The sequence below is a fragment of the Terrapene carolina genome, unplaced genomic scaffold, assembly GCF_002925995.2.
Source record: "Terrapene carolina triunguis isolate 2854851 unplaced genomic scaffold, T_m_triunguis-2.0 Scaffold194, whole genome shotgun sequence".
NCBI classification, from domain to species: domain Eukaryota; kingdom Metazoa; phylum Chordata; order Testudines; family Emydidae; genus Terrapene; species Terrapene triunguis.
This window is the reverse complement of record NW_020664545.1, coordinates 9,233,763-9,261,504: the sequence shown is the minus strand read 5'-3', so window position 1 is coordinate 9,261,504 and position 27,742 is coordinate 9,233,763. Positions and strand designations below refer to the sequence as shown.

Here is a 27,742-nt window from a genome sequence, read left to right as displayed (position 1 = left end):
TGAAGTTTTCAGATGTTTATTAAGCATTCATTAACAAAATTCAGACATTTCACACTTGTCCCATAAAGAACAGTTACAGAAGACCAGTCAATGGTAATAGTGCATAGCACTTGTATCAGATTACAAACTTATGTACAGATGTGGAATCTTCATTGATAATTCCAATTACTTGTCAATTTTTGTATAAGTGCTTTAAATTCCTTCCCTAGCCCCCTCTACTAGCCATCTGACAGATAAGAGGTTTAACACAATAACAAACCCTGATGTGGCTCAAGGGATGGCAAAGTTATGTTTGATACACAAATCAGAATAGCCATTTAATCCTTGTTTGCTGAAGTATTACTCAGCCTTTTGAGATGCCTTACAGAAAATTCATATACACATTCCTCTGCCTGACATATCCACTCCAGGCACTTGACAAAAGGTAATGAACTAGAAAGACATCAGTAAGAGTAAAGTTTGAAAGTAGCTAGAATGATTGCACTTTTGTTCAAGCCTTCAGTCTCATACAGTGGTGTTCATGATCACAGTTAAATACAAGTTTCTCAAAAAAAGATAAACCTTTAAAACATTTAAGCTCCCTGAAACTTAGTTGGAGTTAAGCCTTCATACAATGATAAATTTCTGCAGGACTACTGTATCATAACTGGTTAACAGGAGGGGGTAATCAATTATCTTCTCTACTCTATGCCTGGAGGAATAAACTGATATGCCTGTTCTGCTCAGGGGCACCTTGCCGGATGTGAACAGGTTCTGCCGTAGTTTACTATAAACATCCATGAATTCAGTAACATTTGCTTGCTTCTGTAGAGGGACCTACAGTGCAAGACAGCTTGAAGTTCTAGAAGTGCAGCACACCGTGTAGATACTTAATTCCCTCCACACACGCACACCCTCCCCCCACCAGAAGTTGAACCTCCCCCCTAATAAATTAACCCTTTTGCCAGAAGAGGCAATACCAGTTGCTGGAGCATTTCCTAGTTTTCTAATACATGCATTAATTTCTCTTTTCAAAAGACAATTAACCTTTAAAACAGTTCAGTCCATTACGGTCCTAAAAGTGTACTTGCAAGAAGTCATTAAGACCTTTTCTCAACCCCCCCACCAGTGTACTATGCCATAAAAACCTAGAAGTTCAAGACACATTCTATGATTGTAGGACAACTGAGGAACAAGTCAGAAGGGACAGGATTTTGACAGCTCTATCGGACTCCCTTTGCTGGAATGCTTCTTACAACACATGCAGAGTATAGTTTCAACAAGTTTATGGCTTTGTGAGATCTCAACCAAAAAAGTCGGAGAGCCAGTATTACAAACAATGAACCAAGTAAACCTGTATTTTGTATGCATACTGTATAGAAATCCTTTATATGCTCTGTGTATAATTTACTTACAAATGTCATTGCTATTAAAAAAGTACCCCAGCCCTCAAGTGCAACACTACAAAGAAACCAAGGTTCCTGCTTGTGTTTTACATTCATTTTCAGACAACACACACTTTGGTTGAAAAATAAGTTACAGCATGGTTTTTACAAAAAAACAACAAGTGCCATGGTACTATTTAAATAATTTTAACTATAGCTTTTGCTGAGATTCTATTTGCCCATATACAATGCACAACTGATTTTGAGATGACCATGGACATTAGAAAAAGTCCATCCAAAGAGAAAGGAGAATGTTAGTGCAGCATCAGCAATAACTAGTCAGGAATGTATACAAATATTCAGTGATTGCAGGGCTACAACATTAAACCTGGTTTATTTCAGAGACCCATTTATTCCTTCATTTGGGAGTCGAAGCAATGAACAGCACACACGCACACTTACACAGCAGAGGAAGAGTTGGAGAACTGGATGTTGAGACCTGCAGTGTTCCAAGGTTACTTTGAAAGAGGATTTGCTGGTGTGGTTTCCCCATCAGTGTAGAAGTGGTCTATTTGGTCTTTATACATCTTTGCTACAACAGGCCTCTTCAGTTTCATCGTTGGACCTGTAAGAAGAGGGTAGTAGTAGTTTTTTAACTGTTATTTATCCTACTAACAAGGCCAATTCCAAAGTTTACTCTTGAAGCAAGGCTGTCTGCTGATTCTAGAGGAAGGCACAAAGGGCAGTTGGGCATCCAGCTTGGAAAGTCTCCCTTAGTTACTATGGTTTCTCATCTTGGAAGGAGGCAATCACTTGACATCAACTTCATATGCAGGGTGGAAGGCACAAGAAAACTGCTGCCTGGGGCAGTCTGTACAGGTGGAAGGAAGCAGCAAGGCTGCCAGCCTCAGAGCTAGGGAGAGAAGGTGTGGGAAGCCAGGGCTTAAGCCATCTATACTGTCCAGGGGCTGAAGTGAACAGAAATGCCTGGTCTTGGGCTCCAGCCTACCAGCCATCACAGTCATTTAGCAGGACAAGAATTGAATGATTCTTGGTGAGAGGGCACCACAAAGGGGTAGGTGCATGACAGCCTGAGGCAGCTTACTGCAATCCTCAAGGAAAGAGTTGAGGCTCTGGCACATTCATTAAGAGAAGAGGGTTACAGTAGTCACTCATTATGGAGATTAACCAGGTCCCCTCACATGGTGCAATTAAGCAACCATGCAAATGGCCACCTGCTTGTGCCCCTCATAGTTGTCTACCCTTTTGGACCTAATTGTTTCTGGACCTGCTCCTACTTAACTCCAAGAAGTACAAATTATTTCCATGCCGGGGGGGGGGGGGGGGGGGGGGGAGGAGGAAGAGATGTTCACTTTGAAGCTTGGACATTAGTATCCAAATCTTTGATTTGTTCAACTGCTGCAGATGTAGCAACTTGTTACCCTGGCATCCTGTTGTAGCAACAAGTTGGTTACCAGCAAGGCTTGCTTGAGTTGGAATGACACATTCAATCCATCCCACTCTCCAAGACTAAAGTCACATCCAGTTCCACCCACAAGACAAACCAGCATCTCCTCCCCTCACTCCTGTCAACCAGAAACCTCTGGTTACCACATCAGACTTGCAGAGTGCCAAAAGTGGCTACTGTCCAAGCTACCCAGCTGATCGGCTCCTGCAGTTCACTTGCTTGAGTATCCAGCACCGTGGAGCACACTGTACACTCACAGGGCAGTTTAAGACCACTTTTAGTATAACACATGCAAGAGATCACATCACACAGGATGTTAGGGAAATGAGGAGAAGATGTGCCACCACCTAATTTGAAATCAGGAGTCCTGCATTTGTTTCAATATGCAGTAGCCCAGGTCACTTACCTAGCTCTCCACCAGTGACTGAGAAGTCCTTTTCTAGAAGGACCCACTTCTGTACTTTCTGTGCATTTGAGATTGCTTTCTCATTGACTAATGCAATTCCCTTCTGGATAGCAGCATCAACAGCTTTGTCTTTGCCACCTACAATGTCTGAGACTTTTGTAGCTTTGCTGCCTAATCTGAGACAGTATGCTATGGCTTCTGGAGTAAGGTCATCCTGTGGTTCCCCTGTTTCTTCATTTACATTGCACTGTAAGAGGAAGGATAGAACAACATTACTTCACTGGTTCAACAGTTAATATACAACTACACCGTAGAAAAGAGTAAGTTCTTTTCTACAGTATCTTGTTATTTTCTATTACCTTGGCTGATCTTAAGCAGACAGCCAGAATCACATCACCTTGGTGCAATAGTTTACCAATTCACTGAAGCCTGGTAGTTGAAGGAGATTATGTTCAAGTTAAACCCCTCAGATCTCAGCATGCTGAGAAAAAAAAATTTGTTCAGCGCTTGGGCTGCTCTAGAAGTAAGTAAAGAATTTCTAGGACTATTTTGTTATAGCTACAGTTGTGGTTAGTGCTTCCCCCCCGTTAATTGTTGGGGGCATTTCTAGAGTTAGAAAAAGAAATGCATTGAATCTGGGAGAGGTCAGCAGCACTGAAGTACTGACAGACAATGCAGCACAAGCTTCCTATACTGCTTTGTCAAGGTCTCTTAACAGCTCTGCACCCAAACAGCTCTGCACCCAAACAGCTCTTATTATGGAGAGTGGGAACTGGCCTCCAGAAATCTAGAGCTCAATCTTCCTTGGCAAAAAGATCAAAACAGGGATTTTGCAGGATGTTGAGCTTGTCATTACCAACCTGGGAAACTTTTAAAGCAAATCAGATTTAAACAAAGAAGCTACAGCTTGTTACTGCTATGGTGGGAGAGGTTTGGGGAGGAAATGGAAGCAGTAAGAAGCAAAAGGAAAAATGTGGTTCTCACTTCTCTGTCCTCAACTTCAACTCCCTTCTAATTTTGCTGAATATGTATATTCAGAGGGAGGAATTGCACCTCTTCATAACCAAACTATAGCCATAGAATCTAAACATGAAGTCAGAGTTGCTCCCATGAACTTCTTATAGTCAGGTCCTTGTAATTTAAGGTTACAGCAGGACATGCGGTTTGGTGTTGCTTAGATTCGGTAGAAGATTAGGTTTGTGAAATGCTTATTTGCAGGTATTGGATAGAATTTCAGATCTTTCATTTGACCATGAAAAGCCCTCTTAACTCTTCTACTTCCAGAATACAGCCATTCTGGCTAAGGTGATAGCTCATCTTATTTTCTGGCTACATATCAGGAGATAATGGAAAGAACCATACCTTCAGAGTTAGAAGCATAGCAAGGAATTTTGCTTTGTCTCCAACTAACATAGCATTACTAATTATAGGAACAGCCTCCTTTACAGCATCTTCAATTGGAACGGGAGGGATATTCTCCCCTCCAGCAGTAATGATGAGCTCTAGAAGACAGTTAGGCATAACTATGAAAATGCGATCTTTCACTGCAGTTCCAGTTGTGCTTTTTGTGATGTGTAGGTTTCAGAGAAATTGACGTGCAAAGATTGCAGCACTTGCACATGTTAGCCAATTTCTGTCTTGTAGCCACAAATGATGTGTGTCCCTAAAAGTCAATTTAATAAAGACATACATGGTCTACTGTGCTATTAAAATATACACATGAATAACTGCTGTAGAGGGGAGTTTTTCACCATGCACTGGAGAACCTAGGACTGCAGAATTTAGGTACAGTTTACGACTTAGTACATGGGGCCTTGAATATCAAGTTATTTCTGTGAACCTTTTAACAGCTTAGTACTGCAAGATTCCCTGGGACAACAGTCATCCTGACTTGGGAAGATTCTCCCCATCCTAGTTGCATCTGCACATTAGGAAAGCCCAGAGAGGAACCAGCCCCCCCAAGAGCAAAGAGACTAGCTGTTCCTTTGCATGCAAAGAACAAAAAAGGTCTTCAGCCCCATCCACCATTAATTGTTCTCTTCCCCATCCCCTCCCTTGGCCTTATTTGTGCTCAGGACCTGAGCAGAATCCACCATCTGAGATTATGGAGTTTGGGCTCTTGCTGTGGGGTCATTTGGAGCCATGAAGCTGTTGGTACCTGACTGTTCACCACCCTTTCCCTTGAAGAAAGGGTCTTGGGCTATACTTCTACACCCCAGGCAGGGAGGGACCCTATTTAACCCAGTCCTTACCAGAACTCTAGTGCTGGTAGCCAGGCATCAGCACTGGAGGGGGACCCAGAGGCAGATTCTTCCCTGTCTATGCCAGTGCAGAAGGGTGCCTATTCAGTAGGCAAGAGACAAGACCATCCATGTGTATTTGGATAGGGGTAGATAGCTCCAGGGTACTTCAGACAGATGCTGAGAGACATTAGGGGGACATTACTACAGTGGCTCAGAACTAGGCAGTTTCAGACCCTTTGGGAAAAGGACAAAGGGCCTGCAGGGGACAAGGCTAGTTCTTCCCTTACAGTAGCATGTAGGGGTACAGATAGCACATGCCCAGCTAGTATGGGTATAAATAGCTGTATAGAGGAGGCAAAAAGTTTAGATGGGTGGAGTACATACACACCCAAACGCTAGGAGAGATACCCTATATGGCCAACCAGTGCCTTCCACATCTACACTATTTTTAGCATTATAAATGTTCTGCTGCCAGAGTTTTCCTCCCACCCCCATGAGGAAAATGCTAATCCTTTACCCCACTGCCTCCCGACTGACCCAAGTATGCTTGTGCTACTGACAGCACAAAGGTGGAAGGATCAACTAATTGTCTCTCTGAAGAGGACACACTAAATAAATAGATCACTGATCTGCTTTTGTATCTGTCCTATAGTAACTTGATTTAAGTAGGTGTCCTTTATAGCAAGGAGTTGTATATACAGGCCACTCCCAAGAACTGCTTCACTGGATATACAATTTTATATCCAAATAGCTGGCTCATCTGACTGTGAAGGCGGATGATGCGGTAAGAGCTAATGCTACCATAGCCTGTTGGCATTAGAAAAGTTACTTTGCCAAGCTCGATTCCCTCAAGTCAGACTATAGCTAGCAAGAGTCAGCTTTAGACAACTATCATGTTGCAGAGCAGGCCAGTGGCTCTTTAACCCCCACCGTTTGAAGTCTTGACTTCTGCAATTTGTTCTCTAGTTTTGCAGCATTTTTACACCACATTTAGAATACTCTACCACTGTTCGCATATCACCTAGATGCCATGCTAGGTCCATAAGTACCTCAGGAGGAGTTATGCCACTTAGTCGATACCAAGCCATGATAGAGGCCTGCTTAGCTTGCAAGATTTAAAAGTTCATAGCACAGGATGGTGCAGCCAGACAGTTCAAACCAAAGGAGGAGGTATTACCTTTAATTCTTCCAGTGATGTAAAGGAATCCATTTCTGTCATGCTTGCCAAGATCACCTGAATGTAGCCAGCCTTCTTCATGAATTGCCTCTTTGGTTTTATCTTCCATGTTCAAATAGCCCATAAAGATGTGTCTTCCTGAGAAACAGATCTCTCCACTGCCATCGCTGTCTGGCTTGTAAATCATTGTCCGGCAGCCTGTAATCTCTTTTCCACAGCTAAAACAGGGACACATTCTCCTTAAGATTCAGTATGCTAAAAAGCTATGAATTGTTAGATTCCTATCAGTACTACTTTTAAATTTAAGCATTTGCACAAAGTCATGAGACATTCTGGTTGTGGTATCATGTCTCTTTCAGCAAGGAATTCATCTGTTTATAAGCTGCCTGTCAGTGTAGTGTAACAAGACCTAAACGGATCTGATATTAACCAGAGAGATTAGTACCTACTAGACCATGGGTGGCCAAACTTTCGATGCTACAAGCCGCATACAATAATCTTCAGAAGTTCGAGAGCTGGGTGCATCTGCCGGGGCTTGGGGCTTCACCCCCACGGGAGGTGCCTGCCAGAGTTCAAGGCTTCAGCAAGTTTGGCCACCCCTGTACTAGACATTTAGGCCAGGTCTACACTAGGAAATTAAGTCACTATAACTATGTTGCTCAGGAATATGAAAAAATCCAGATCCCCTGAGCGACTCAGTTAAACAGACCTAGCCCCCAGTGTAGACAGCACTAGGTTGACAGGAGAATTCTCCCATTGACCTAGCTACCGCCTCTCAGGGAGGTGGACTACCTACACTGATGGAAGAAGCCCTCCTATTGGCACAGCTAGCGTCTTCACTGAAGTGCCACAGCAGCCAGGCTGCAGTGTTTTAAGCATAGATCTGCCCTTGGTGTTTTTGAAATATTGTTCTAGAATCCCTGAGGTTTAGAAAATTTGTAATAGCTTAATTGTATTTAATTCCAAACACTAAATACCCTGGCTTGTGATTTCAAAGATTGTAATATATTCACACTGATCTTTTCTAAATTACTGGATATATTGAACTGTATCATGAAGAATGATTGTGTGCCAGAGTAGAAGTCATGAGAAACAAATGACAATTCCTCTTTTATTAGCAGCAGAGAGTCCTGTGGCACCTTATAGACTAACAGATGTATAGGAGCATGAGCTTTCGTGGGTGAATACCCACTTCTTTGGATGCATGTAGTGGAAATTTCCAGGGGCAATTCCCTGGAAATTCCCACTACATGCATCCGAAGACGTGGGTATTCACCCACGAAAGCTCATGCTCCTATACATCTGTTAGTCTATAAGGTGCCACAGGACTCTTTGCTGCTTTTACAGATCCAGACTAACACGGCTACCCCTTTGATACTTGACACCTCTTTTATTAGTTTCTCTCTATCCCTCCATTTCTCAGTTGTGCCTCCTAGAGAGCCTGGATGATTTAGGCTTTAAAACAGAGCTCCTGTTCTATAGGCCACTGGCAAGTTCCACCTTTCCTGTACCTCAGCCTCACAGTTGAGAAGAGCTTGCTCCCAAGCCCCTCTTACTGGTGGCTAGCTGATGCTGGTACAGGCTGAAGGAGGGGAGCTGCCTGTCTCAGCGGAGGGCAGCAGTGATCCAAGTTGTATGAGAGTTTCTGGTATGAGAAAAATACTAATTAAGTTGTTCTTTATGCAAGAGTCAGCTATCTAGTTCTTCTCCACAATGAGGAATACATACCTAGTGATTCTGAATGCGTCTGGAAGAGAGATTGTGTGAGGTCCAGAGCTCTCACTCATGCCATACAACTCATACACAGGAATGTCAAGACTCAGGAAAAACTCCAGAGTCTCTCTAGTAATTGGGGCAGCCCCAGTGTAGCATTTTGTGCATCGATCCAGTCCAAGACCCTTCCGAACTTTTTTATACACCAACTGCCTGGCTAGACGGAAGTTCATTGGGAGTTCAGAAGCCCTTTAAGAGAAGAATTGAAAGAGGCTCAGGTTAGTCTATCTTGTCGTCCTAGACAGCCAAGCTTTATTTAGTTTCAGAAGATGCTCTTAACTTTTTACTACAGACCATACATAAAAGACAATCCTGCATATTACATTTGCTAGCATCCCATCAGATTAGGGCATAATGCGCTATTTAGGATCTACAGACTGCATTTAAATAGCTTTTTTTAAAAAAAAAAAAAATTTACCCGTTCATCCGTTTCAGGTTAGTTTGTAATCCTACTTCCTTAGCCCATGCTGCCACTTTTCTTCTGAGAGCAGATGATTTTGCACCCACAGATTTCATTTTTTCTTGTATTTTCTCCCAGACACGAGGAACTCCCATAAAAGCTGTTGGTCTCACCTCCCGTAAGGTGTCTATCAAGCTGCCCTAAGTGAAGTAGAATTTTAATGTTTAAAACCACTTTTGTTCAGAGGATGTTTTGTTTCTAGTTGACACCTAGATTTCCTTCCAAAAGCCACCGATGATGGATTGAGTCAACACTGATTACTAATGAGTAGAGTACTCCATTCCTACAACACACTCCCATCTTCAAGGGGCACAAACCCAGAATCAGCACTCATTTCAACTTTCAGGAATCCAACTCACAATATGCCATAGTGCCACTACCCTGTGGACTCCAGATTAGTGTCAAAAGCTAGGTGCCCCCAGAAACCAGTCTCTTGGGCTCAGCAATTAGTCTAGCCCTGGAACAGTCACACTAGCCACCTTGCCTTTTTGTATTGCTAGCAGCGTGGAGAGGAGTTTGCTTTCTGAGTGCTAGTCACAAACGCTGGTTTTCAAAGGCCAGGGCACGTTAATGCCCCTTGCTTTGACTTCAGATGCACATGTGCCAGCTATGCATCAAGGGCAAAAAACCTGGCCCTTCACATGACAGGGTAGAGATTTTCTCCTGGGGAGATTTTGGAGTATGGCCAGTAAACCCACTGCACTACCCCTCTATTAGAAAGGGAAGTTGCAGAATATATAGTGTCTGAAATGACATTCAAGGACCCAATATATTCATATAGATTCAGAGTGCATGGTCACCTTATCCATCTTTGTACCATACAGAGCAGAAAGGTGAATAGATGTCAGAGTTACTTGCTAGTGTGTCAAGTTTAAGGGTCTGTTTTAGGTTACAAAAACAGTGTTATTTACTATTACTTGGATAAGCGTAATCTGAGTTTCTCGGGATTTTGTCAGCTTTGTTCATAGCCAACCTAGGTTTCCTCTTGTGACACAAATGCTAAAAAAACAGATACACAGCCCTGTTACTGTCTATAAGCATCTAGATTAAGTAGCATGGTCTTTACCTTCAGTGCATCTGGTTGAGCAAAGAAAACTTGTGCACCAAATGTTATTGGCAGCCAAATATCAATCATTTGAGCAGCAATATGACTGAGGGGAAGATAGCTGATCACCACCTCCTGTTGTTCGGTAGCTTCTGTCAGTTGTACGTAGCTCCCTGCTGATAGTGAAGTCCAAGTTATCTGAAAACAGAAGCACCTCATGGTTACCATTCACACTAGTGGTTCTGAACAAGTTCGCAAGGCACAACACTGATGTTATTTAATGTTGTGAACTGCAGAGTATCTAAACAAGTATGCTTTGTGTGTTTTAAATCCACTAAACATTTCACTTTGAGAGTTTCTCCCTTTTCCTGGTCTCTTTGGCTAGTTTGAAACTTGTGTTTAACTTAATCAATCTGGGGGGAAATCAGAATGAGCCCTATCAGTTAAGGTTAAGTGGGTAACAATTCGATTACTAGATTCCAAGGCCAGAAACGACCACTGTGATCATCTAATCAACCTTCTGTAGAACACAAGCCATAGAACTCCCAAAATAATTCCTTTTGAACTACAAATATTTTTCTAAAAGATCTGATCTTAATTTACTAGTTGTCATTGATTAAGAATCTGCTATGACTCTTGGTAAATTGTTTCAGTGGTTAATTTCCCTCTTAAAAATTTACACCTTATTTCCAGTCTGAATGTCTCTAGCTTCAATTTCCAGACACTGGATCTTATACTTTTGTCTGCTAGACTGAAGAGACAATCAAGTATGTGTTCCCCCGTAGGTATTTGTAGGCTGACCAAGTCACCCCTTAACCTTCTCTGTGAGGCTAACTAGACAGTGCTCCTTGGGTGGGATTCATGAAGGGACTCAGGTGTTGCAATGCTGAGCATCATGGCGCCTAACTTTTAGGCATCTAGAAAGTCACAGGAAACACAGATATCCACAATGCCCAGTTAGGCACCTAAGCTTCCTCTGTAACAAATGGGGAGAGATAGACACCTAGGAAGGCAATTCACAAAAGCCATGTTCGGTGGGAAGCCCACTAAGACAGCCAGTGGGAGATGCTCACCAGAGGGGTGTGTCCTAACCCTGCCCCTCTGCGATAGGTACCTATCTCTGCTTAGCAACCCATGAATGGGAACCAGCCATGTGGAGTCAGGCAGCTTAGGCACCGAAGTCACTTCTCATGAGAATGAGTTAGACTCTACCCCACTCTACACAAAGTGGCTGGAGGGGGTGATGCCCACCTTACAGTTTCTAGCTCAGAGGTTAGAGCATGCACCTGGGAAATAGGAGCTCCAGGTTCAATTCCCCCTCTTTGACAGAGGAGGAGAAGGGAGCATGTAGACAGGGGTCTCTCTCAGAAGCGTGCTCTAGCCACAGAGGTCTGGGATATTTTGATTTGGGTTCCCTCAGTTTCTCCTGAGGAAGCTGTTCCACTGTGAGTAAATAATGAGTGACGGGACCCAGGAGGTGAGTGCCCTAAACACTGGGCTACACAGTCAGTCATTCCCACTCTTGTCCAGCGACTGCCCCTCATCAGAATGTCCTATAGCTCAGTGGTAGAGCCCACCTCAGCTGTGGGAATTGCACCTGGGTCTCCCATAATCCAGGTGAGTGCTCTAGCTATTGGGGCCAAAAGCTAAAGTGGGCACCACCACTACCCCTTCCTCCAGGGAGATTTTGAATGAGAGCTGCTCCAGTGGGCTTGCTTGGAGACCACCTATGAGATCAGGCTCTGCATGTGGCTATAGTGGGTGAAAGCCGGTCTTTCCTTGATTTGAGAGTCACTGTCTAGGCCGGGCTTAGGTGGGAGATAGGCATCCGGATGCCTAGATGGAGGCAGCAGTGCACATGTCCAGAGCATGAAACATAGGCGCTGAGGGAACTTTTACCCTGAACAAGCTTAAGCACCAAGTGAGTTTCCGTGCCTACAGAATTCAGCAGGAGTTGTATGGATCACAGTGGAGCCAAAACTGGGACTTAGGCACTTGAGTAGTTTTGTGGATCCCACACCTTGAGTCTATCCCTTCCCTATTTTTGAATTGTGGAAACAGTAGTCCAGCCATGGTCACAGCAGTGACCAATTTAATAAAAAACACACAAACCTCTAGTCTTACTCAAAAATCTCCCATTTATGCATCCAAGGATCAGTGTCACACTGGGAGTTCATGTTCAGCTGATTATCCCAGGAAGCAATGACTCAGATTTGGGGGTCATGGTGAATAGAGTCCCCCATCTGGTGTTATGGTCTACTTCTGTAGTTCCTAGATGTATGCTTCAAGTAGATGTTCAGCCCCCTGCTACTGGAAGGGCAGCAGTAGGCCTCCCCCCACTTATACTACCCCTTCTCAGGGGTGACTGAAGGCATGTGCCATTTATACTCGGAGGAAGCGGAGAAGAAATGTCACTTATGGGCAGGTATTTCCATCATTGCTCACAGCAGGGCAGTCTTGCACCTTCTGACAGGCTATTGACTAGCTGGAGCACTGGTCTGGAAATTCTCATGTTCACTGTTGGGTCTGTACAGGCACTAGGAAAGCATCCTGGGTCCAGTACCCAATTCTCTTGATCAAAACGAATTCAGTAAAGACAGTGTGTACACAGAAGCTGCTTACAAAGAGAAAGCGAAGATTAGACCTGCCATGGCATCTCAGTCACTTTCTCCTCAATTGCCTTAGTCTCTGTGGCCAATACTACTCTGCTTTCAATCTACAGTCACTGTCTGGGAGATTGCTCCAGTCCCAGACTTTGTACACTTAGAGCTTCAGAAGGGTTTCAAAAAGCAAACTGTATGAACTTGCATCCACAGAAGACAGAGTCATTACCACAAAGCAAACCTGTCCAATGCTTTTGGAGTGAGGCTAAAGCCTTGGTTTTCATCTCACACACATTAGGTGTGGCCCTTCAGTCCAAGGACTGCGCTTTTCAGAGGCTCTCTTGGTATCTTAACAGATTCACCAGCTGAACAAAGAGCATAATCTCAAAACAGATTCATGAGATGCTCCTAATTTGACATTTTTGCTGGCTGACTAGTCTCAAACTACATAAGGTGTGTAAAACAGCATTAGTAATACTAGGGAAACAAGTTATCCCAAACTACTTCAGTTACCTCTATGCGGAGGCCACCATGGAGAGGAGTGTCTAGGTTAGTGGCGGCTCTGCCATCCCATTTGATGGAAGGTGAGGGTTTTAGTCTTATTTCATTAAATAGCCCCCCCCTGAATGCTGGCCACGGTTAAGCTTTGTAAAATGGAGATACTGATCATTAGATCTCAAAGCAATTTACAAAGAAAAGACATAAGAGCTAGCCATTATAGCAGTAATGAACAGTAGGGCCCAAGTCTACAGCAACAGTTTCAGTGTCCTGATCTGGGTTATGGAAGAGTACTGCCCTTGTTGAAGTTAGTCTGTCACGAATGTGACAAATGGTTCTCTGTATTTGGAGGACAAAATATGTCTAATATTTCTTTTCCTAGAGATCTATTCTGACCAAGCCATGGGTGCTCTGGACATACACTTGTGGGACATGACAACGTAGGCAAGATTTGCCTCACTCGGACCAGAAGTAAATGAATTTTGACAAATCTTGCTTTAAAAAAAAAAAATAAATAAATAAGTAAGAGTGGTCTTGAAAAGAGAAACCGTTCCAAAGTTAATTTGTGTTCATTTCAATTATGTCCTACTGTTAAAATATTTGGCCATTCTTCCAACCTCAACACTATTTAAAATAGTGCATCCCAGAGAAATCTGAAAGCCAACAGCCGTTCTTTTACTTGTAGGCAAGAATACTTACATTATCATGACTGAGCATAACGCCCTTTGGCTGTCCAGTTGTTCCTGAGGTATATATCAGTGTACAGCATTGGTTAGGCTTCTGGGAATCAATGATCTTATCAAGCTGGGAATCTGGAACATCACTGCCAAGGCTCATAAATTCACTCCACTGCATTCAAAAGTAAAGAGCTTGGTCAGGCTTTACACCTTCTTTCACATATGCAAGTAAGCTGTCTGGAAGGGGTGGGGTGGGTGGAGGTATTTAAATTGGTGAAGACCACGATTGTTTTTCCAGTGAGATTTCACAGGTTTACACATCTAATTATATCTTCACTTAGTCCATGGAGGTCTTTCCATCAAGAATTCACTTCAATTACAATACAGTGTATTAAGAGGTGGATACGGGTGTGAGGAATATGGAGGGGGGTGGCCCTAGCGCTGTGATTTTGTTCTACTGACACATGGAGAAGGAAGACATGTTTTGTGGGCGTAGTTTTAAGGGAGCTTCCTGGGCTGGTAGTGATGTTTTCATTGAGTCTTGCTTGTGTCTTGTCTAAGGGCTTATTTAAAAATAGGACTGGGAACACTTCCAGGAAAGCCATTTTTGTGCTTTATTGGAAATGGTGACCCGCCAGGAGAGTTTGAGAGATAAAGGACCTACTTCTCCATGGCTTTTGTGTAGTCACCACTTGTGTGAGTGGAGAATTCTTATCTTGTAGTATTCCCCCCACCTCCATCCACTGCATATAAGTGTAAGCAATTTATGAAAGAACATAATAGAAGAAGATCAAGAACTCTTTCCCCACCCCAAACTGTTCCCTGATGAACAAAGTAGGGCCCCTCCACGGGTGAGCCATGAGAGATGGCAGTGGGACAGTTTGTCAGTATTACTCACTACAGCCGCATGTCAAGAGAGGTGTACTTGCAGCATCACCACAAAGTGTAGCTAGTTATTCAGAGGTGTTTGTAATATGCAAGCAACACCTCAAATGTTACTTAAGTATCATTACTTACAGTGTAGAGATTTGGTCTTTTCTCCTTAAGCTCTCCATTGTACTGGATGATTGCTTTCAGAAGAGGGAGCTTGTGCTGAACCTGCAGTAAAGAGGAAGCAAGGTATCAGAGTAAACTAGTGTTTCTTGCGCCTTCCTTTTAGCTTGAGATATGCAACAGAACTTTCTGATGTAGTCTGAAGATAGCTTCCCCCACAACTGACAACACTGCCACCTTTGGAGTGGAGAATATTAATGCTATTTAATGATAGAGAATCCAACAGGATTCTCAGACTATTTGAACTGGAGGAACTTCAGGTAGTTAGAAAGTAATTATCCAGACTGAAGTTTTACAGGAACACCTTGATTTCCAGAAAGCATCATGGAGTTTTTAGTGACGCTTTATTTTTGCTTGTGGTATTCTGTGACGGTTTCAGAGCCTCGACTAGGAGTGTAAACCGTGCGTTTATAACTTCAACTTTCCACCTGGAAAAGTGCTTTGGCTACCAGCCCCCACCCATCCACCTCTGATGGGCAAGAGCACAGGTTGGATTGTTTGATTTCAGTTTTAGTGAGATTCCAGTCTTCATATTTAACATTGCAATCACCTTTTCATTCTAGTCCCAATTTGTCTTCCCTGCCCACTCACAGGAAGGCTTGCAAGCATTAGTGAGTGTTTGTACTCCACCTTATCCCTTTAGAGTGCTACGCACACACCAGGTGTGGTTTGAAGTCGCAGGGGGAAAAGGGGAGTTCTGCCATCTGCTGTACTGTCAAGTCCCCTTCCATCCCCAGCCCAGAAACAGGCACCTCTTGGTTTGACAGAATAAACGAATAGAAGAGAGGGAACACACCCTAGAGTAGAGCTAGGGATGTAATTTAAATACTTGCTTGACTATCTAACCCAGCCAAATGCTTTCCATATGCCACTGCCACCCCTAAACAACTCTATAAAAAGATACTTACTTCTAGGATTTTCTGCAGCTGTTTATGATTCTCCACAACCAGGATATTAGCGCCACAGTTCTCCGCTACATACTGGCAGGCTTCAGGAGAGTTTGTGGTGTAGATGCCAACAGCAAAACCACTATAAATAAATCAGAGTTAGAGGGTAACTAGTCAAGGATTTCAGTCTCAGAAGTTGGCCTCTCTACAGAAGAGCCTTCCCACCTGGAAAAGTGCTCCGTGATGTAAAGACAGATTAATCTAAATTCCATTTTTGTAATGAGGATACCTCCTTTGTGTTAAGTTCTAGAAACAGATTCCATTAATGAAGATTTATAGTTTGTGTTTTTCAGGAGCCACAATATACGAGATTGTCTTTAGTAGGCCTGTAACTGAGCGGAGGTTCTGCAGTCGTCCCCCCACCCCACCATGAAGTGCAATGAAACTTTCTTTCAGACTAGCATATTATTGCTTCAGCTCAGCGTTCTGGAAGCACAACATCCTTTAATCCAGTGGATCTCAACCAGAGGTCCAGGGGCCACGAGCAGGTTTCAGGGAGTCCGCCAAGCATTAGACTCACTGGGGCCCAGGGCAGAAAGCTGAAGCCCAACCGCATGGGGCTGAAGCCCGAGTCCCTGAGCCCCACCCTCTAGGGTGGAAGCCAAAGCCTGAGCAACTTGGCTTTGTGGGGCTCCCTGTTGTGTGGGGCCCCAGGCAGTTGCCCTGCTTGCTGCGCCATAATACCAGCCCTGATTTTTATAGGTAGAAAACCAGTTGTGGCACAGGTGGGCAGTGTAGTTTTTAAACAGCATGTTGGGGGGGAAGAGGGGGCTCAGAAAGAAAAAGGTTGAGAACCCCTGCTCTAATCAAGATAGATAGATCCCTCTAGTCTGTCTTGTTCATTTGTTATTAGAAGTACTAATGATCGTTAAAGAGGTATATCTAGAGTCTAAACAAATTGATAGCCATAAATAAAGAGTAGAGCCTTTGACATCAATAATTGTTTCATCATGTTTTTAACATCTATTGGCATCTGAAAATGTAATAGTCTTTAAAGTGCCAGTGCAAACTAAATTGGTTTCTTACCCAGCAAGAATAGCTCCAATGTCAGCAATAAACCACTCTGCAGAATTAAATCCCAAAATGCCCACTCCATGGAAACGCTCCAATCCCAACTGTAAACAAAGATCAGGATTTATAAATCCAAGGATTTATTTCTCTTGGAAAATTAAATGCCTTAAAATGAGTTAAGCCATGTATCCTTAAATGAGTTAAGCTCGCTAGTGTCACAGCTGTATTGGTGCAGCTGTGCCGCTGTAAGATGACTTGTGTAGCTGCTCTATGCTGACAGGAGAAAGCTCTCCTGTTGACATAAAACCACCTCAACAAGCAGTGGTAGCTATGTTGGTGGGAGAAACTTTCCCACTGACATAGCCCTGGGCACACCACCACTTTTGCCAGTGAAATAAATGTAGGTTGCTTGAGTGTGTTTTTTCTGAGCGACAGTTTTTCCAACATAAAGTGGTAGTATAGGCCTTAGTTTGTTGAACATCTTGCCATATACTTTGAGCATAAACAACATCAAGAAAAATCCCACCCAGCATACAAAGAGGATTCGCATGAAAAATTCCCTCAAGGATTAGCACAGAACCAGGAACGGTGCTACCATTTAGGCAAACTAGGTGGTTGCCTAGGGTGCCAAGATTTGGGGGCGCCAAAAAGCGGTGCCCCCAATTTTTTTTTTTTAAATATTTTTAACAGCGTTCCTATGCCCCCTCTGAGTGTGTGGTCGCCGCTCCACTTCTCCCACCTCCCTGGCACCGCAAGCCTGGGAGGGGAGGAGAATTAGAGCGGGGGCGGCGTGCTCGGAGAGGAGGCGGAATAGAGGTGAGCTGGGGTGGGGAGCTGCCGCAGGGCTAGGGGGGGGAGGGTAGGAGGGGAATGCAAGGTGGAAGTTTCGCCTAGGGTGCGAAACTTCCTTGCACCAGCCCTGCACAGAACCAACATACAAGTTGTTAAAATTTAGTCTCAAGACATTGCTCTGTTTTGTTCAATGTGCAAATGCAGACTCCCAGCAAATGCAATAAGACCATTTCATTGGCATGAAGTAATACATTATAGTTTAAGACGAGATCAGGATCTAAACTCATGAGCTTAATCTAGCCAGATATCAGCTCCCTCTGTGACTTAGGCAAAATTTAAAAATGGCAGAAAGAGAAAGTTAGTAGGAGACAGTTGCATTTAGTACCTTACATAGTTACTTTGAAGGTTAGTCACATTTTAAATTAAAATGTGACTCAGTAACATCAAGGGCATCCATCCTGACTCCATTGAAGCCCAGGGCTGGTTTGCTATGGACTTCAATTGGACCAGGATTTCACATCAGATCCTCCTGGTTCTGCTGCAGGAACTCCTACTACACAATTGAAAGGGCAGGAGTCTGGGATTTCAGAGCTTCTTTAAGTTAGAGCAATAGGCTAACAGAAAGCACATGTGATTTTTAGTTTGACAAATCCTCTCTCTAGTCATGAGTGAAACCTGGACAAGAGGTCCAATATATTCAGCCACACAGTTCCTGCAAGAGGGTGGCACACAAGACTTTCTAGGCTAGTGAAAAGCCAAGCAGAAAGTTTTGAAGCAACTTTTCACTCTTATTCAAAGGTCACTTTTTCCAGTTTGGCCATTTCCTTAGTTTTGAGATATTTTATAAACAGACCGAACATTTCATGGACAGTAGGAGACACTCGCGTATAGTAATAGCGCTGTCGAGCAGCAGCCCTTGCCAGTTGCTGAGAAGTCTAAGAATAGCCTGACCTCTTGGAACCAGACTTGAAAGATTGTTCTGGAGAGTATAATCACATCCTTGGTTCTCATTAGTTATTGCAGCAGAGAGTATACAAATAGAATGAGGCTTGGCTGGTAAGTTTGAGAGTTCTGTAAGGTTGTCTTGAATTTTTCAATATGGGCAGGGAGGGAAGTTAAACATTTAAATAATAAATGTGTCCAGAATTAACCCACATTTTTAGAGTTAAGTTACACAACAGAATAAGCCAGGTTTGGAGTCTAAGTTAACATTCCTCAAAGGAATGTAATGTATATCCAAGATGAGGGGAAAAAAACACCCAACTCACAAGCCTCCTGAAGAGTCATCTTCTGGCATGAGCACATGAGACGTTTCAGACAGAACAATTCAGTTAGCAAATGTATCTCATTAAGACTCCATGATACTGAGCCACACTTTCCACTGTGCCCCACCCCTCTTCCTGTAAAATTAGGGCATACTTAGACAATGTTTAAGTTTCAGTGACTGAATATGGACGTTAGTGCAATCAGAGTGACAGTGGATGGGTGAATAAAAGAGTTCTACAAGACATACCTTTATAAAGCTTTTTGCTGCCTTCCGACATTCCTCATAGTATTGCTTATAAGTTTGCTTTATCCACTGGTCACCCTTCTTTGATGCAAGGGCAAAATAGTCACCATATTTTTTAACAGCTTCCTGTAATAGTTCATGAACAGTCTTTGGTGTCTCACTACCAATACCCTGTTGCTCTAGCCTTAGTTTAACTTCTCCATCCCGTCGTGTTGTCCATAGGCCTGAGGCAGGGGATGAAGCTAGTATTTAAAATAAATAAGGTGTTAGTGTAATGCCTTGCATTTAGATTTTTTCCTTCTGCCACTATGAAATAAGTGGTGTCAAATCTGAGAGATTGTACCCAAGATGTAATGTGAATTGTCACTTATTTTGTACTTTGGGCAAGTTGGCAGGTAGGTCAGATTCTATTTGGAGACTGGAGTTTTGCTGAAACCCGAACTATATTCAAACTGTGCAAAACAACAAAAATGGGGAACCTGAAACCTCTCCCTCCCACTACTACTACCACCACCACCACCACGTGCCTTCTAACAAGGAGGGTGCTATTCTGCCAGAAGATGCTTATACAGGACCAGCTGGTACCCTCCTGTGGAGGCCAAACTCATTCAGTGCCTCTGACCCAAGGGGCTTATCCACTGGCACACAGCATAGTTTAACATTTACCCCTCCCTGAGGGCCGCCACCACCACTGCAACCCAAGCTAAATTCAGCATGGTTTCTCAGGAGACAATTCTGCAGGTTAAGTTTCTTTTGTTTTATAGCATACAATTTTGGAAGGCAACAATTTAAAGATGTTTAGAGCAACTTATTTGATTGTTATAATTATCTTTTGTTATAAACTGATTCCTTTTTGCTTACCTTTGGATCTAAACATATCTAGCTGAGATTCCTCAGTCTTAGTCTCTTCAGTTATTTTAGCGTTATGGTCCTCAACAGTTCTGCAAGCAATAGCAAGCACTAAGTATTGGATGTTATTTTAGTAGACTGACCTAAGTGTACAGCATATTTTCACAGTTTCATAATTTAGTTATGCTAATCCCTTGATGTCAGAAGGGGGATTTTCCTACTATATTGTTGGTCCCCAATATTCTGGATTTGAGTTCGTTGTTCCTTTTACTGACAGTCTATATGGGGCTAACATAGCAAGACAGTCCCAGCCTCAAAAAGTTTACAATCTAAATCCAAAGTGTTTTTGTTAACACAAGTTTGAACACAGAACTAGTTTTGACCCGAACGTGAACTGATTACTTGCATTTCCAGGCAAGCTGTGCCTGAACTCATAAGCTTGGCATCCACTGGCAGCTAGGAAGACTGGCACAATTGGGGGGAAACAAAAAAAACAAACAAAAAACAAACACACACACGCCAAACAGCTTCCCAAATTGTGGACTTAAAAAAGCAGATGCCAGAAGTGGAGGAGCGCTTTTCTGCTCCTTCTAGGGAAACAGGTCTTCCCTGCTCACTGCCACAGAGAGCCAATCCAGGACACTTGACCCCAGCAGCTTTTCCTCCTTACCACTCAGATGAGCGGTCACCCAGCACTCTCTCAGGAAAGTCCCTAAGAGGCCCCAACTTCCCTCAGAAGGATTCAGCAGCCTGAAAGTAGGTAAATTTTCACAACTTCCAACACAGCTTTTGCACAAACTCTAGTATGCTTCGGCCATCAGTAGTCAACAGAAACCACCACATTATGCCAGATGCGTCAAAGGAAGGTGAAAGAAACCCCTTCTGGTCTGGTTAGTCCATTAAGGGAAGGTTTCCTAAACACTTATCAGTTAATGGGTGGCTTTTCTCTCAAAAGCATGAAGGTTTATATCCCACAGATCCATAAGATGGAATGCAAGAGATCCTCTGAGTCACATAAAAGTTAATTTTGACTCCTACTAAGCTGTTTGCCTCAATAGTGTCTTGAGGTCTCTTTCTAGCCCACCATGCATCTCCAGACCCTTTTTTAGCCCATTACCCCCCTCACCCCACACTCACACTAGTCCCCACCTCCTCCAAAAAGCCATGGAAGTAGCTTTTAACAAATCATACAATGTTTGATACCTGTGTTATGTGGCTGAAATAACCACCTAACAAGTGTTTCACCATTTTTATGGTCGACTTAGTCCTAGACATAACTTTGAGGCAGTGATCAGAGCTCAAGTGAGTCATGCAAACTATATAGTTAAGGCTGTGAGTTGGTCATGACTTTCCGTGACCTCTGTAGCAGCCAGTGCGGCTGGCTCTGGGGCAGCCCAAGCTCAGGCAGGCCATGGGGCATTTGCACCAGCTGCTGCTGGGGCAGTCTCAGGCCACCGCCCACCCCCCAGCAGCAGGAGGAGATTCGGTGTGGGAGGGGGTGAGGGCTCTGGGCAGCACTTACCTTGCAGGGGGGGGGGGGGGGGGAGAAGGGCTCCCCAGAAGTGGCAACATGTCCCTTCCTCCCTCAGCTCCTAGCTCTGTGTGCTGCCTCTGCCCACAGGCACTGCCCCCGCAGCTCCCATTGACCGCAATTCCTGGCCAATGGGAGCTGTGGTGCTGGCAGTGCAGAGCTAGAAGCTATGGGAGGGACATGTTGCTGCTTCCGAGAAGCCGGGTAGGGAACCTGCCAGCCCCGCTAACTCCCCCAACAGCACCCATGGTGCCCCCCCCAGCCCTCCCAATATTTAGTCAGGGTATAGTACAAGTCATGGACAGGTCACAGGCCAAGTTCTCTCTAAGCTACGCGACAGCCTATTAAGCGCCATGCAGGTGCTTAGGGCTGCAGCGGGGAGAGATTCCTTCCCCCCAGCCCCAGAGGGAAGGGGGGGGGAAGAGAAGAGTCCTCTCCCCCTGCCATAGCCCTGGGGCAGCCTGCACCCCAAGCCCCTCATTCCTGGCCCCATCCCGGAGCCTGCACCCTCAGCCATGACCTGTCTATGACTTTTACTAAAAATATAAGTGACTAAAACGTCGCCTTAACTATAGTTAAGGGTGTCATCAACATAATAGTTAAGGGATCATCCCATCATGGTGCTGGGCAACATCTCTCCTCCAGTTTTAATCTTGCTGGAAGACAACTTTTGTAGAAGATGGGGAGCAAGCGAACTCCACTGTACCCTCTTGGCTGCTGAGAGGAATGGAGAGATGTGGTATTCTTCCTCTCCAAGACAGGTTTATTCATCAGACCTTCATTCTCTGCCTTCATTACCCAGGTATGTTTGGCATAATGAAGAATCTGCCAGCAGTCACATACCACACCTTCCAGATAACTGAACTGAACTCCGGCCTGGCCTTTGGGGACCCATGCACCACTCACCAGAATGAGATCCCTTGAGTTACAAGTGTAACTGTCCTGCTCTCCTAGTATTCATATGGATGGTGCTTACTCCCCTGCACTCTACAACACACCATTCATACAGTCCCCTTAACTCATATTAGTCAGCCATGACTGCCAGATAATCTAAATAAAGGTTATTTTCCACCCCATAAGGATTGAATATTCCCTTCTATCTTGCCTTTCCAATTTGCCTTCTTGTTTCTCTAAAGTCCGTCACTCTTTGACATCACTGTGGGTTGATGGGCAGGTGAGCACTTCATGTCAGTACTGAACCTTCAGTCTTCTCCATGAGAACTCAGGTAGGGGAAGAGTCCCACCTTTTGTTCTGTTAAGTACTGATCCACGGTTCGAGTGAGGGTATCCCTCAATGTCCACTTACAGAGAATTTTCTGAGCAAATGCCAGTCTTCTAGAACTCACTAGGTTCTTATGACATCACTGACTTCTGAATTCTAGGCTGTCCCTAGCCCTAGGTATCAACTTTGGCCCTACAGGCAGGGTCACTAGGACAGTAACTGTTGCTACAGAAATAGCAAATCTTAGCTAGATCATTGTGACATACAAGAGTCCTGGCACATGATTGGCTGTAGATAGGTCTGTAGTTTTAGCTTGTAGTTCTGTTTTTTTTTATTTTTTCCACCCTCATTTTATCATAGAATATCAGGGTTGGAAGGGACCTCAGGAGGTCATCTAGTCCAACCTGTTGCTCAAAGCAGGACTAATCCCCAACTAAATTCCCAAATAGTCCCTTCAAGGATTGAACTCACAACCCTGGGTTTAGCAGGCCAATGCTCAAACCACTGAGCTATCCCTCCCCCTGTTGGCTTTGGTACAAGAGAACGTTGGTCTCAGGCATGTTTCTGTTCCTGATTCAGTCAAAATTCTTCTCCAGCAGCAGTTGGTTTGACAAGGACCTTATGCTATAATTATGTAGGAGCAAGTGTGAATGAAATATAATCTTCTGCTTAAATCAGCCTTAACTGAAGATTAAACTATCTTTTGCCAGGCACTTCCCCATTGGCTAGGGCTCAAGGCTATAAATCTTTGTTCCAGGCCATCTACGTTAGGGAGGTTTTTATGGGCCAGGGAGTCCTAGCAGACCATAGGTTCACCTGACCAGCTATACAGTTCTCTCCTCACCAAACACCACAGAAAAGTGACTGACAGGGAAGTCATGGGAAGCCACAAGAGTGGACATGTGACCCTCCCCAGCAGTATGTTTCAGGGCAGCCGTCAGATATGTAAATCACTGAGGGGCAGGGGACGGGACTGGGGAAGACCCGGCTGGTGGCTCCTACCCTGCGCCTGGCTCAGCTGCTAGTCCTGACTGGGCTGGGGAGGACGGGACTTCCTCTTCCCCTGAATGGCATCCAGGGCTGGGTCACACCCACCCCAAGATTTCTCATCCAGCTGCAGGAAGCTCTGCAAACTTCCCCTGCTTCCTGCACCCATCATTCCTCAGCTGCAAGGGGAGGGATCCCTGTACAGGGAAATGTGCCCCCATCTGCCCCCCCCCCCCCCCCCCCCCCCCCCCCCGCCCCCCCCCCCCCCCCCCCCCCCCCCCCCCCCCCCCCCCCATAAGCTCCATTCCCCCTGCACCTGGACCACCCAGTTGAGCCACCTTCACCTGGACCCCTTGCAGAGTCATCACCTTTGCACCCAGACCCCCGCCCCAACAAACCCATGCACACAAATCCCCTCACACCTGGATCCCCCACACAGAAGCCTCTCAACCCACACCTAGATCCCCCCCACACTAAGCCGGCCCACTCTTGGATCCTACCTTGCTGAGTCTGCCTGCCCACACCTAGCACAGAGGGGCAGGGCCTGGGGTGTTTCTGGGGCAGGCCTGGTCCTTGCGCTGTGTCAGGGCTGGGTGCAGCCTCACCACTGAGTCCGTGTCCTCGGTGGGAGCGGCACAGTGATCTCCCACCTCTGTGCAGCCAATCTTTACTTTTAGTTTCCCCCACAGGGTTTAAGAGATACATGGCTACACATTGCCTACTTTGACAAAGATCCACCTGACTTCCCTCATATGAGGGACAAACAAGAAGTACTTTCCTACATTTGGAAATCTCTGCAGACAGCCAATATTCTGTTTACAGTATAGCAACATTGTGTAATATAGAAGTGCTAAGTATTAGACACAAATGGCCAATGCCTTTCTACAGACAAATTTAAATTCTGCCAGAGAGTTAACATTAAATGCATACTTTTATAAAAGTGAAGTTCAGTCTGCCTGTACAGAACGCTTTTTGAACATACACTATGCATTTGGTTTATTTCAGAAGCTAGTCACTGCACTATGTAAAGCAAGTTCTATTCTGCTCTTTTACTTCCTCACAGCATTAGATTTTATAGTACAAACCCATGTTAATGTAGATTATCATGGAAACTATCATAGCTGTTAATCAAATGGGAAATAATCCAAGTAGAATTTTTTTTTTTAAAGAAACTGGACAAACCTGGATGGAGAGTTCACCATGACATCACTAAGAGACACCTCACACGGCACTGGAACATCCAAGTTAGGGGCCGAATCTGCCAACACAGTACCCATTTCCGATTCAGACAGCATTGTCTCTGCAAAAGATTAAAATGACAAAGTGATAGTTTAAAACAGCTTTAAAGAAACCAGTTCTCCTCAACACGGTTATCTGAACAAGCCAATTCAAACAACTGTCACTGAAGGCAGCAGTATTTGTATTTGCAAAGATAAAATAAGATTTTTTATCTGGTCCAGTAGTAGGATAGCACTATAGAATATATTCTATGAGATTTGTTAAGAGTTGTTAGATTTCTCCCCCCCCCCCATTCATTTTTAAAAGAATAGTCTTTAGTTGAACTGCTTAGAATTTTGAACATTTCATAAAAAGGTTCCCATTTATATCTTACACTGTTTAGCCAGAAATACTGAATTTAGATCTTAACCCCCAAAAACCCCAACCATCAGAGAGTTATGGTTTAGAGTCACACAGTGCATGGTCTGTGCCTTTGTCCAGTCCTTCTCCTCTGCAGTCTGTCAGCATGAGCACAGATGTGTAACATCCTTTATTTTTAAACTAGCGCCCACCAGGAAGAGCTATAGCATCTTATGTCATGTGTTCTCTGCATTGCAATTGGAAGTAGCCCATCACCCCACTTTTCTCCTTATATGGAAAGGCTGATCATGTGTTTGTTCCTCCTCCCCCCCTCCCCCCGCAACACCAGCACATGCAGTTACTTTCTTAGAGGATGCTGGATAGTTTCCTTTTTCCTGCCTGGAACATGTCCACAACAGCTGTGATGTGGTCACAGCAACAGGGTTACTGTACTATAGGCAGTCAAGAGGGCACTTGCATGCAAAGCATCTATTACATTTGAACAAAAAGTGTCAATTCATTTTTGTAATGACGACAGTTTATGAAACCCACTCAGGAAGAAGGCAGCTACTAGTCAGCATTAAGTGAATGTATCACTATTTTGTCTTAAAGGTTGAGTTTGTTCTTCATCTAACATTAACCTAATGCTAGAAGTGTCAGTTTTACTTGAGTTTTGCATTAGTCAGTACATAGGCCTCAAACTAAGGATCATTGGGTTGGGCTTTATTTGCTTAGAAGAAAATCATTCTATAAAAAAGGAAGGAAAAACACATTCCTGTTAACTCCTTTAAGAGTCATAGTTCACCACACTATTTTATTATTTTTTTTAATCATGTAAGACGTTGCAATAACTTTAAAGTTATCAGTAGTGCCTTCTATTGACAACTTAAAATTCAGATACATGGGTTTTTATGCTAAGGGCTAGTTGCTTTCCTCTAGTTAGTCATGAAGCAGAGTCTGCTGAACTGTGGGGCTGAGGGAAGAGGGTAGTAGCAACTCTGAATCATTTTGCTGCATCAGAACCCGTCTTCAAAATACATTGTATGGCTGCTTCACCATGGCCAATCTATAGTATGCTACTCTTATCCCAGCAGGAAATTCTTACAGGAGTTAAATGATAGGAGGGCAGTCAAGCCACAAATGTGGGAGATAAAGTGTGACAGTATGGGAATTCTGAAATATTTGTTATGAAGCCTGTGTGCCTCAGTTTCCCTCTGCATTTGCATTGTAAAAAAAAAGTTTAAGTCTCCTGCTAAAACAGCACAGGAAGCATGAAGGAGTGTCACCTGGTGGTCTGAGTGGAAGAGCTAGGTCATTAAAGACTGGCTCAAACGGACCCCAAATCAAATCAGAACATCCAGCAAGCCTGAGACACCTCAATGACTGAGCATAAACACCTAACAGCAGGAAGCCCCAGTAAGTGGAATTTGTGACAAACTGGAGAACAAGGTGTCAGGTGACTTGAAGAAAGGGACTTTTTGGAGAGACTCAGGAGCCCAGACCTGGGGAACAAAAGAGGAAATGGGGACAGAGGGAGAGAAGAGAGAGAGCATGCATGCCAGAGATGGAGTCCATCACAGCTTGGCTGGCTCATCATGGCACTGTTTGACCAGGGAGGTCTATGGCTTAACTTCTGCCTCTCTGTACTAACCTAAGGATTACAGGATTGTCTATGCCAGGTGACTAACAAACAGTTATGTTGTTTTTGGAAAGGCTGCCTGTGTTACTGTAAACACCACACACACCCCTCAGCATTGCACCCCAAAAGGGCACAATATAAGCCTCCTGCAGTAGTTTGGCTTGGCTGGATTTGCTGCAGGGAGCCATGGAAGAAGGCCCAGTCTTGAGTACTTAGTTCCACAGGGGCAGGCCCATGTGGGTGCTTGGGGTCTGGCACACTAGACAGGGTCACTCCCAGGAGACTGGTTACTGGCTGGGCCTAGACCAGACCTTGCGACTCCATAACGTAAGAGGAAGAACATGGACACAATGAGCATTATAAAGTCTTTGCTCCCTGTATATTTTCACTGGGATGAATCTACTTTGCCAGCAATCATAAGTGTCTGGAGTTTCTAAGCCACACACCCCACCTGAGCACACGAAGAGTAAGTGAAATAAAGTTGGGCAAGGAGTTTTCATGGAAGAATCTGGCTGAGATATCCTGTGTTTACAATTCATTTAAGTGATAGGATGTTCTTTTGACCTCCAAATTATCAGAATGCAGCATAGACAGGGACTGTTGATTATATTGTCCACCCTACTCATACATATGTAAATACACAAAAAACACAAACATTATCTCCCTACATGTCTTTTGAGGATTATTTATTTTGCAGGATGTTTAACCCTTTCTAGCCATGAGTCACACCCCTAACAGGAGACTGGTGTGGAAGGGTGAAATCAGAGCTCCTGGATACAACTTAAGGACCTTCCAGCATTGATATGAGCTATGTTTATATTCAAGTATCGGGGGTAGCCGTGTTAGTCTGTATCCACAAAAACAACGAGGAGTCCGGTGGCACCTTCAAGACTAACCGATTTATTTGGG

At 44.1% G+C, this 27,742-nt stretch overlaps 1 protein-coding gene across 2 annotated transcripts; it reads right to left on the bottom strand.

The window, feature by feature from the left end:
• Positions 1-25,390, bottom strand: ACSBG2 (acyl-CoA synthetase bubblegum family member 2). Of its 2 annotated transcripts, none has more exons than XM_024205321.3 (15): positions 25,229-25,390; positions 24,799-24,916; positions 19,889-19,968; positions 19,031-19,269; positions 16,741-16,829; positions 15,676-15,796; positions 14,732-14,812; positions 13,737-13,886; positions 9,958-10,134; positions 8,850-9,031; positions 8,387-8,620; positions 6,659-6,876; positions 4,601-4,740; positions 3,239-3,485; positions 1-1,989 (listed from the first exon to the last, which is right to left on the bottom strand). In XM_024205321.3, exons 2-15 carry the CDS (start codon positions 24,909-24,911, stop codon positions 1,880-1,882), a joined length of 2,181 nt encoding a protein of 726 aa, XP_024061089.2. In that variant the 5' UTR covers positions 24,912-24,916; positions 25,229-25,390; the 3' UTR covers positions 1-1,879. The 2 variants fall into 2 exon arrangements, with proteins under 2 accessions (XP_024061089.2, XP_024061090.2); XM_024205322.2 differs by having other exon boundaries at positions 25,310-25,387.
• Positions 25,391-27,742: the final 2,352 nt, after the last annotated feature.

Bases quoted from the DNA above. Each gene is read 5' to 3' on its own strand.
- ACSBG2 (XM_024205321.3), bottom strand. From the start codon at position 24,911: ATGCTGTCTGAATCGGAAATGGGTACTGTGTTGGCAGATTCGGCCCCT. The intron at 9,032-9,957 runs GTAAAGACCATG...TACTTCACTTAG, and splicing joins CTCAACCAGATGCACTGAAG to GGCAGCTTGATAGACACCTT. The intron at 8,621-8,849 runs GTAAATTTTTTT...CTTCTCTTAAAG, and splicing joins AACCTGAAACGGATGAACGG to GGCTTCTGAACTCCCAATGA.